Below are 12,224 nucleotides of genomic sequence, written 5' to 3' on the forward strand. Positions count from 1 at the left end.
AGAAGTTTCTCATTGCTTTTTTCCCGTATTTGTAAGATAAATCAAGGTAATTTGCTCAGGTTTCAAAGGGTTACAGTGTGCACGGCCGCTCTGATTGACTGTTGAACCACATAGTCTGCCCATGTCAAGTGTTCAATCAAAAAAATCCGCCATGATTTAAAAGTTTGAGTGGGATATATGTATGGAAACTTTGGGATTCCTAACCCTACGGTTAAATCACAGTAACAACATTATTTTTCTTGCCCTACTTGCCCAGCATTTTTGAAAAATATAAGATTCAAACTGCATTCAAACACAATTCCACATAGCTGGCATACATGAAGAGAGAGACAGAGTGCGGAGAGAAAATGAAGATGCATACGTGATGGTTAACAAAACGCACGGTCGTATTAGAGCCACGTTACATCAACAGATGCAGAGAATGAAGTTGCTATTATGTTACATTAAGGTGGATCCATGGACTTTTACTTTTTTATTCGTTATATGTGTGTGTGTGTGTGTGTGTGTGTATGTATGTATATGTTATGTTTGTGACCCACCGTGGGAGACTTAGAAGGCAGCTTTTTCAAAACTTTTAAGACTTTTCAAGTCCAGGAAAACAAGATTTTGGAGTTCAATGACTTTTCCAGGCGCTCCATGACCATGAGAACCCTGGCTGAATTGAGGTTTGGAGTTCTCATGCTGGAGGACAAAGTTGGGCATCCAGTTAAAAAAGTTAAGTTTATATTCTCCAGACAATGTAAGGTGACTGGATGTTGGAGCATTATCAAGGCTTGGGTTGGCTCAAAACCTCCTGGGTGATTACCAGAACGAACAATGGGAAACTGTGAAAATATCTTATTCTCTGATTTGAAAAAAAAAATAAATAAAAATTATGTCACACATGCTCATTTCTGTCTAAACTTCTCAATGTCTTCTTCCATTACCTCCCTTACACATTTATTTCTTGGCCATTTTCATACATTTTTCTCCCAATATTTTTTCTCAACTATTTTTTTTTCCTCTTACAAACACTTTTCTGACCTCTCCTCTCCTATCCCCCCCCGTTTTCAAGCTCCACAGATCGCTCTCCCCATCTCTCTTTCCACTCTCTTTTATCCCTGTAGTCACCCCAACACCTGGGTCCAGGATGGAGTGTAGGATCAATTACCCGATGGAGAAGCACATTCACCTCCAGTGGAGCAGATAGACAGCTGAGCCAAATGGAACAAATTGAATTAAGCCATAACTCCTTGCTCCAAAACCAATACCCCCATGCCTTCTTCTCCAAACCCTATTTTCTCCACTTTTATTCCCCGTTTGCTCTGTCTATCTGCCCATGCTTCCCACTCCTCTGCCTTTTCTAAGAGTTTATACTGACGTTTTTTTGTTTTTTTTTGTTAAACTATCCGTCTCACCTTTCTACACCCCAATCATGTTAACTCTACACAGAAACATTGGCTCTCTTTTCTCGATCCTCGATTTTCGAGGAACTGAAAGCCTGAGGCGGGAGCTGTCCTATCCTGTTAAACCTATAAAAGCATGGGTGTGTGTTTAAATAAAAAGGTACTAGATGGCAGTCTACGAGGGTTCACGCACTAAAGTGCTCTCTGACCCCAGCTCCAAAAACTTATCAGACGGAGGACTGCATTAAAGCCACACTTGAATTGATCTTTCCTGCACAACATGTACTTTTAAGGTCATGGGTAACGTGGGTGACACTCTATTTGAAATTGACTCAGAATGTGGAAATAAAACACAGATATTCTGAGAAAAAGAACAGATACACACAGAAACCACAGCTGATACTCACACAATAGCCTTTATTTCCAGGTGCTGTTGTCGCTCATGATGACGAGGGCTATTGTCATCCTCTTCCTCACTCTTATAAGGACGGCTTCTTCGTTAATAACAAGACAAATAAACAGAAATATGAGGTCAGAAACAAAAAAGGCAGCACACACTGCTTGCAACTTCACTCTTGTTCCAAAACAAATAACAATAAGTTTATATTTCACCCCAGGGGGGTCACAGTGCACTGTAAAATCTGACAAGTTGATTTGACTTAAAAAAAATCTAGGAAACCAATTGCCTTGAAAAATGTAGGTAAATATTACTGTTAGTCTTAATTTATATTTAGTTTATTGCTAGTTGTTAAGAATACTTTAAAATTTAGTTTTATGTTCTTGATTTTGTTTAGTTGTTGAAACTTAAAAATGATAAGTTGAATTAAGTCAATCTTTTTAGTTTATGTGACTTTGTATTTGTATTTTCTTAAACACGTTAACAAACCAGAACTTGCAGATCTCCTAACTTCATTGTCGGCAAAATCCTCTTTTCCACGATCATGTTAAGTCAGACTAACTTGGTTTACCAAAGCTGCTAACACTAAGAAAGAACAAGATAATTAATTCCACACCATTTTTAAGTTGCAATAACTTAACAAAATTAAGTAAACACAGCTAAGTTTTGAGTAAACTTAATTTGATATAATGTAAACATAAATTAAGATTAATGTTTATATTTTCTTACATTTACATTATTTTATGTAAGATCAACTTGTCAGTATTTACAGTGAGGGGAAAAAAGTGGGACCAATACCCTGGACAAAAAGTTTGCAAAAGCATGCACCTCCAGATGATAGTCTTTATCATCTGGAGGTTCATGCTTTTGCAACCTTTTTTTTAGGTGCTGGATAAAAGAATCATGCAAGAAACTAAAAAAACAGTCTGCACACTACACTATGCTCCCATAAATATTTAATAAAATTACCATAAAGGTGAAGTTTTAAACTTTACAGTCTTCAAAATACAATACAGAGACACACTTTTGGACCACTAGGTTAGGTCACCTGAGAGAGCACCTGACAGGTCACCTGGTCCCAGATGTAAAATTGTGTAATATATGTTTCTGTCCATATGCATGTATGTATTTATGGAAGGGAGACGACTGGGAGCAGGTGACCTGGTCTCATAGGTATTTGAAGATGTGTCTCTGCATTGTATTTTGTCTGATGAAGAGTGTGAAGCTCATAACATCACCTTGGTCATAATTTAATTAAATATTTATGAGAGCACAGTCTGGTGTGCAGACACTGATATCCAAGGTCCCAATGGGAGTGGGTAATTGGTGCCATAACTCAATGAAAATTTGCTGAACAAATTGGCTGAAAGACTGTGTTAAAAAAATACCAGAGAAAATGTTTCAGTCCACCCCTGCACTAGGTTTGGGAGGAAGACTTAAAAGGCAGCTAATAGCAGTTAGCTTCCGTGCAAAAATAAAAAGGAGGAATTAAAGAAGGGTCTATAGCACAATCCCTGTGTAAAGCACAAATGTAAAGCTGAAGCACAAACGTACACTGTCATTTCAAATTAAGAAGGTATAATACAATATTACAGTCTCTGAATTGTAATGAGTTACACTACTTTACACTTTACTACTTTCACCAAATAACGGCAGAAGAATGATAGACATTCAATAATGCTAAAATGTAGTTTATTACAGCTCATTACACATCCAATGTAGGCCTCTAAGGCTACTAAAACCTTGATATAATAGGTGCAGTGTAGGCTCATGGCACAATACAATAAGTAACAATTACTGACAGAATCACAAAAGCAGACAAAGGATCAAAGTCTGGTAAATTTTGATAGAGATACTGCAAATATTTAAAATCTAGGCCTATTCATATCATACGACACACAATAGAGCTATAGCCTACTATAGTGTAACCTATAGCCTAATGACACATCAAGACGCACAATCTTGTTTTCTTTTCTGTTCTTTTATTAATTAATTTATTGCATTAAATGCTAATATTAAGTGGAAGTTAAATACTTTACAGCTGCTACCATTACACATTTAACAGTTTTAAATAGTTAAATGTTTATTGGTTAACTAGGGTGAAATTTAAATAAAGCTACATTTACTCAAGTACTGTGCTTAAGTATAAGGTTACCAGATTTCAGAAATGAAAACTGGGGAAATTTCCAGTTTGGCTGCCAATGTAACATTAAAATATCTAATGTTATTATCTAAGAAATAAAAAAGGAGGACAATTACAGTTTCATTTGATCATGGTACATTAACATTGTAATAAATATATTATGAATTATTATTTATGAAACTATCCAGAATTATAAATGAATGAAAAGCTTCATCTTCAACAAATGTCAAGTGAATTTAAATACATTGTGCTGATTATAGGCCAACCTCTCCTGACTGACTTGAACTTCTGCTTTGTGCTATTAATTGTTTTACTTTGGAAAAAAATGTTTTGAGTAGGTCTTCTTCTTCTAAAGCTGCCAACAGCCTGCAAACACCTCCAGTTAGAGAAAGGGTGAAAATAAGGCAATGTGCCTGTGGCCCCAGGCCCCCAAATCACTACATCTGCACCTGGTAATAAGAGTGAAGTGCCAGCTGCTAGATGAAACACAGGGCGATGTGTCCTGGTGTTTCAAAATAATTTCATCAAAAGTCTGAAAATAGACTGTAGAAGTCTAAAAGAGTCACTTTGCATCGCTGAATGTTTGGCTGTTTCAGGAGAAGCTCCGCTCAGACTGTGTCTCTCTCTGGCTGGCTGCTGTCGGACCATCAGCTGTTTGATCCGTGATAACAAAACCTAGCTCTGTTATCAAATACTCAGCTGTATTAGGGTCAAAGCCATTCACTGCATTTCATGATTGTTCAACACCTTTGCTGTCACAGTGTTTTGGCGTGAGATTTGCCTGGGCAGCTTGAGAGTGTGAGACAGACGGTGAATGCGTGCTTCACACGCCAGGGGCGTGAGAGTTGACCACCCTGGGTAAAGTCACAGTTACTAACTTTTCGTTTTAATTGACTCATACGAAAATGAAAACATCTCTACTCTATGCTGACATGTGGGAAGTGATGCCAGCCTCCCTGGCATCTGTGATCCTTTTAATAGGCTACAGCAATAAGGCGCTGCACAGCCGAGGACGAAAGCTGCTGCTGCCCCTTGATGGCTATGATAGTCAATACCCAGGTAAGTAAGATGGCCAAGTGACCTATACTGTATATAAACCAGTCTCTATGGCAACGTTAGCTTACCTTGTTATTGCTGGTGTTGACGGGGATTTTGCTCAGAAGCGATTCTACTGCAGACAGAGGCTGCATATCTTCAACATTGTACCCTGCCACGAGTCTCTTAACTTCTCGGGGTTCAAGCAGCACGGCAGACCGAGAGAAACGTAATTTCTGTTGCTTTGTCTCGTCCTCCGCACTCTTTTTCTTCCCCACGCCTGCAACTCTGTCGGTTAGCTTAGCGTTAGCGTGGAACCTGTCCAGGTGTTTCTGCAAGTTAGTGGCGCTATTTCGCGATGTAGAGAGCTCCCTCGGTGTCGCACATAGATTGCATTTTACTATTATTTTCTTTTCCTTTTCTCTGACGAACTGAAAATAATGGGAGTACGTCCATCTCGCAAACGTGTAATCCGTCCCTGCAGTCACTTCGACCACCGAACTTCAGCAACAGGAAACACTCTCACGCGCGGGATTGTTTCCGGTGCTGGAATGTCTCGCGATGTTGGTGAATTCTTAAAAAAATAAAACGCCACTTAATTTTGGGTTAAAATGCGCCGTGACGCGCGTTACTGGGGTTCTAACGGGTATAATATTACAGACAATTAATCAGTAATGCCTTAGCTATATTACTCCTTAATGCATTACTGTAACGGCGTTACTTTTGCAATGTTACTCCCAACACTGGTAAGAGGATGCCATAAAGGAGTTTCATGCTCAAGTGTACGGCCTTGTTATGGCAGTATGAGGGTCTATATGACAGAGCGAGGGCTTTACATTAAAGTGTACAATCCTCATCGTAGATTGAGTGCTGCCCATAAAATAAAATACATTTTTCATGGAACAGTAGGGACAATATTGTGTAGCTCTTACCTCTCCACTTTGGGAACTGCTTGCCCTCCACTGTGATTGCAGTAGCGATGATACCTCTTCACTTCTTCCTGCATGGTGAAAAGAACCGATATGTCAACAAGGTTTTTAATTCTCTCTGCCAAGAATGTGACACAGGAGGAGCTGTGATTTGATAAGGTACAATACTAAATCAGCACCATTTCGTGTATGTGTAATTGCCTCTCCTCCCACGCATACTGTCTGTTTGGCATCCCTGCATAACTAAACAGAGGAAAACTGTTCTTTTTTATGATTTCTTTCTGTTATCTGTTTACTAACCTTAAGAGACACAGCTTGTCTGGGTCTGTTAACATTGACATAAATAATCATAAACACATATCGTGGTAGGGAAAACAACTGGGTGTGTGTATGCTATTGCTGATGCATAACAGCGAATGTGTGCTCTGCAGGTGCCAACCAGCCAAACACCGGCTGCAGGCCAGAGGGTGAGGCCCATCTCAGGCAGCTCTGGGGCAGCTGCTATAAAGCTCAATGGGGCCGGACAGATGGATGTCCTCCGAGAGCGGCAAAGCAGCTCCACTCCATCTCTAGTATTCACTCATCTCTGTTAGCCAGCAGGGTGCAAGCTGTGCATGTTTGTCCATGTTTGTTTTTCAAGTGCTTGTGTGTACATCAAGGGTGTGAGCATACTTTTAGCTCACAGATCAGTATGATACAGGACTGAATGACTGCAGTGCACAAAATGAGAAGGTGGCCCTCAAAGTGTTGAGCCCACAGAGAATTATCACCCGACTCAGCTGTTCCCCTCAGCTCCTGTTTTGGTGTTACGGTCCATAACTTTAGATCAGTCTCACTGCTCTCATCATCCTCATTTATAGCTGCTGTGGGCTGCTCTATAAGCCCAGCACCAAATAGCAGACAGACAAAGCAACTAGCTGGTAAACAAAGTGTAGCTGAAGAGACAGACATTTTCCTCAAGAGTTTGTGAGGGCTAAAATAGAGATAAAAAGAGAGTGAAAACTGGGCTTACATTTATCTAATTCTACCTTATTTTTTCACTGGATCAGCAACTGTTTGCTAGTTTGTCACATAAAATTGTGTAAAAAAAAACAAAGAAAAAACTGATGGACATCTAAACCCCTGAAACCTGAGCAAATTGGCTTGATATATTTCAAAAACATGGTAAGAAGGTAATGAGCCCTGAAAGAAGATATGACCCAAAGAAAGAAAAAATGAAAAATGAAAAAGAATGTTAAATAAACAAAACAAGTAAAAAAGAAGTTCTTCAAAAGTATAACAACCCTAGAACAATTTTTTAAAGATGTAATTCTGATCATTATAAATTTAATTTATCCATAACACTTTTTCTTGATATTCTTTCCCTAACTTTTTAAAAAATTATTTTCTAAAATGAAAACACTGTTGTAAATACTATATTCAATTTCTCAATTCAATTTCTATCCCCTATTGGTCCTCTAATTGTGACATTTAAGATAAGCAAACCAAATTGGTGCTGTATGGAAACACAAGGTGATCAGACTCTGTTTTCTTTTTTTGTTGTTGTTTTAGTTTTCTTCACAATATACATTGTCACATTTTTAAACTGTGCCACAATGCATCATTAGACCAATAGTGTGCGTGTATCTGTGTGCTTCTCAGCTTAGTACTTTTGGGCACATGTAGTGCAGCTACTGCAATGTTGTGGCATTAGTTGAACAGTTCTGAATGTTCTTGCATTGTCTCTCAGTAAAGCCAGTAGGGATTAAGTGTTCAGGATGCTAGGCAAAAAGCCAATAGGGGTTTATAATATAACTGTATCAACAAGTGCTCTGCTGTATTAACTGCAGACTGCATCCAGATGCTCGAGCTAAAATAAGAATCCATGACAAATGTCGATGGTGGTGGGAGCGAAAATAAATACATCTGTTATAGAAATATTTTTTAATAGACAGTAGTCTCATATGATTAAATATACACATAAGGGGAGTGCTAAAATGACAGAAATGTGTAATTTAAAGCCACAGTGAGACATCTGAATGACATTATAACAACCAGTTGTCTATCTATGCTACTGAACGAACATTAAGAGCATTAATACTATGATTAAAAATTGACTGTCGAGTTGGATGTGCACCAACATAGGATGTGTGAAAACGAGAGCTGATGGATGTATTGTCTCAATCTCAAGAATGTTGTAATGAAACAATGCAACAGTAAAATTTCTGTGGCTGTGTATAGTTTACTGGTTATGTTGAAGTCCTAGGACTTGATTTTTTTATTGTATTTTTCTTTTTTTCTTTTTGTAATTATTGTCTTGGCCAAGATGTTTAAGTGAGGTACTGAGTGTTTGTTCTATATTGAAAATCATTAAAAAAAAAAAAACATTAAAAAAAGTTTACCGTCACACTTCACTATAAAGTGTTATTCCTCTGAGTTTTTGCAACACTGACATTCTTTTAGTCATTTTTTGCAGCTGCAGTCATTGTTTACAGTTTTTTTTATAGCAACTATCTTTTGTGTGTTTATAACCAACTGTGATGTCTTGGGTCTCTGGACCGGATAAAATGCACCAAAGTTATATGAGAGCAATAGCATAGGAAGACCAAGGGAGCAATACAGCTGCAGCTGATGATAGGAAAAACACATTACTTGCAGTCTATAGCGTACATGACAATCTGTTAAATCAATAGCTGAATACATGATTGCACAAAAACAGGGATATTAACAGAATTCCATTCTGCTGGGATTGTAAACAGCTTAATCACATTATTTTCAACATCAAAATAAGGGCAATCAATGGACTGAAAGGTTGGGGAAGGTGAAGGTAGACAGTAATAAGCATTATGTCACTGAAAAATGAGGGAAGGAAGGAAAACAGGAAGGAACGGGGAAGAAAACAACAGCGCATAGAAGAAAGTCCACTGCCCTCTAATTGATGAGTTATTAAAATCATAATTTCCTAGTCCTAGTTCTATCACGGAGATTAATGGCAGGCACACCCAAATGTTCCCACTAACACACACACAAAGACAAAAGCTTATTCCCTTGAGTGTGTGAGATGTGCCCTTCAGACTTGTGTTTGTCTCAGTGAGATAAACTCCCACACACGTAGAAGCACATGAACGCAGCACACACCTGAGTACACTACAAGATGCCTGCATGCACACATACCGACATACATCTTCGCATGTAAACACACACACGTCAATCTGATCTCAGAGGATTTGATTGCAGTGTGGTTATGTGCTGAAACATCTGCATTAGACTATTGGCTGTTTGGCTGCCGCTCGACTGGCTGATCAGCCCGGGGAAATGTCCAATCAGGGGAAGACCTGTAGCAGTGGAGATGCTCATTAATCGTAACATCGGAAATCAATTTACACGCGTGGCGCATGCGAGGAGTAATATGGAAGTCAACATTTAGTCTTTCGCCTGAGTCTCTGAGTACAAAAAGAACCAGCTGAGAGATGGAGGTGTTACTGATGTGCTCATGTGATTACACGATTTGAAATGCTATTTTATCCTAGTGTTATGGCTACAGGGTAAAACAAGCATTTTCTACTGAGGGAAATGGATGCATTTAAGGCATTTTGCTCAAGCCTTTTAAACCCTATTTGAGTTGAGAGGAAGCAGGACACAGAGAAACAGACACTCAGGCTTGGAGGCGTAAATTGACAAAGAATCAAAATGATAAACTTTATTTACTAAGAGCTGCAGCAAGAAAGCAGCTTCATACTGATCAGATAACACCGTTTACAGACCTATACATTCTCACAATACTCAGGCCGCTGCAGTGACACAGCCATCAATAGCAGGCTGGAGCAGGAGATGTAAACTGACCTAAGAGGCACAGATAAGGAATAGTGACACTGAAAAGGCTTACATACAGATGCGAGATTAATTTCATATCTAGATGGAGGAGGTTCATCAAACGCAGACAGACTCATTTCTTTTAGAGCCGCACTCAAGTTTTATAGGTATGACTCAAGAGAAACGATTCCCCTAGAGGATCCATTTCAAGCATACACACCAGGGCTTCATCTACAAATGATCGCCATAGTAGGAGCTCTGAAGACGTCATTCTGTATGTTAATTAGTTGCATCTTTCTGTTTGGGGGAGCCTTTTTTTTTTTTTGAATGGCCATTTGTTTTCAGGATAGTTGGCCATCATACAAATCCAGTTTCCGTCCACTTGCTCTGTTAGCAGTTATAGCTGGCAGTTCTGTGGAAAGAAAGGTGTGGGTGTGGTTGGGAGAGGAGTCAAGAGCGGTGGGGCCGTGATGTGGAGGGTTTCAGGAAGCGACAGTTCCGCAAAAACTTACTCTCCAATATCTCTGTTAATGCCTCACGAAAATGCTGCTACAGCATGTTTAAGACAACGTTATCAATCCTGCAAGGGCCAGTTTGTTTGAACAGCTAAGTGTTATAACATGCAGTAACATGTAGACACATAAATAAATTAGTTATCAATAATAATAAAAATAAACATTTTGCAAAGGCAAGCTGTTCCTGTCAGAAAGCACCTAGCAGTTGGGCTCTATTGGCTACGGCAGCCTTCTGTAGTTTCAACAGCTTTAACTCTGTATGATGAGTGAACTGCTCCTATGCAGTGAGTGATGACTGGAGAAAAATCGTGGATGTTTCGAAAAACACCCAAATTCGACATGACCGTTTTCACAGAGGTCGCATCAACAGTGATATATATATATATATAGAATATCAGTATTAGAATTAGAACCACATATGAAACTGGAAAAAAAACTGATTTCTTTGCCACATTACATTTAAAAAAAAAAGGAAAAAAAAAAAGATTTGGGTCACATTTGCTTTACATGTGAACATAGCCAATGAGACTTGAGCTGATCTATGAGCTGAGCCGACACTGCAGTGAAGAATGTCGAGCTTTTAAAGAGGTTGGAAAGAGAGTATCTGGGCTGTACAATGAGAGAAGAGAGATGGTATCAATAAGACGGAAGTGGAGCCTATACATATATTCTAAAATGAAGAAGAAGAGAAAAAAGAGAAAGACATCTCAGAGAGTGTAAAGGTGGGTTTGGTGTGACGAGTAGAGATGAAGGAGATGTGAGAGTGAGAAAATGACTATATAGTCTATCAAAATGCAAAAAGGAGCGCTTTCGACTATTCCCCCAGCTACTATTAACCAATGGAGAGCTGCTCTGGTTAACATATGGTGAGGGAGGGAGTGAAAGCGTGTTCACACACGTGTGCCCATCATCGTCAATGGGGCTTCCATCAGTGATCAAAGCTCTCTTATTCAAACCAAACCAGCCTCCCAAGACGTGGTGATGGGATGGAGTATAAAAAAAATGTCAAGTGTATGTGTGCATATGTACCTCTTTGTATATCTTTTGGGGGAGTTATTTTGCATTTTCATGAGATAGATAAATTTTTCCTGTGGCAAAGAGGCAGAGCATGCACACACATGCACACACACATACAGAAGATGTATATTTCTTCATCATATGACCGTGGCGGGCTGAGAGACACCTATCTGTCAGTGTGCAGGCTCATCTCACTCCAGCACAGGTTATTACGACTCAATCGCGGAGCGTTTGAGTGAGCTGGTGGAAACAGCACTCAGCACATCTCTGTCCCACTGGGGGAGAGACGATAATGCACTTCTGAAATATGACACCCTTCCCTGGCACCACACTCCCACTGTGTACATCCCACTATATATTACAGAGTGCTGTATCTGTGTGTGAATCCCACGGTTTGTGTGTGTGAACTGATGCTGCCCTGTGCTGTGATACAGGGTCTGAATGACACCTGAGTAAACTGGATTTCTGCTCCCGTTGAGCACAAATTCATTAATTTCTGCATGTTCACTGTATTAGGAGCAACAAAGGGCTCCATGTGTGATATTGATGAATGAGTTCAAGATTTCAGCTGCAAGTGCTGTGTCAACAGTGTCACCTGTGCTGTATATTTCATGCTTAACCCCATTAAACGTGACCCCCCTCTGGCATGCTATTTAAATAAGCTCTGTGTAAAATGGTTAACAACAAGGGCCCGTGGCCGTAAAATTCAGCTGTCCCATTGATTATGGGGTAATAGCTGGATAGATTAATGTGTTTCTCAGGGGGTTCACGCCTCAGCAATGAATCTGAATCACTCGCACAGACACAGCAAGTGGAGCGGCCTCCATATCCAATAACCCGCATTTCTATCCTAACTCATATTTCACACGCCAATTACTAGTTAGTCCTTCACCAGTCTTCGTCATGTCCTCTTCTGTGTATAAAGCACCTCTGATGTGGTGTCTCACAGAGTTAAGCTGGATCGATTTAGGAAAAGTCATTTTTGGAGAGCAATAATTAAATTTACCTGTG

General features: G+C 39.5%; 1 protein-coding gene across 1 annotated transcript in view; it reads right to left on the bottom strand.

Annotated features, from left to right (window-relative positions):
- schip1 (schwannomin interacting protein 1) overlaps positions 1 to 12,224 on the bottom strand; it is a 270,451-nt gene that overhangs the window by 256,323 nt on the left and 1,904 nt on the right. Inside the window, 2 exon segments of the mRNA XM_042486621.1 lie at positions 1,793 to 1,879; positions 5,893 to 5,960. Of these exon segments, the coding sequence (XP_042342555.1) occupies positions 1,793 to 1,879; positions 5,893 to 5,960 (155 nt within the window).

The sequence above is a fragment of the Plectropomus leopardus genome, chromosome 5 (genome assembly GCF_008729295.1).
Source record: "Plectropomus leopardus isolate mb chromosome 5, YSFRI_Pleo_2.0, whole genome shotgun sequence".
NCBI lineage: Eukaryota > Metazoa > Chordata > Actinopteri > Perciformes > Serranidae > Plectropomus > Plectropomus leopardus.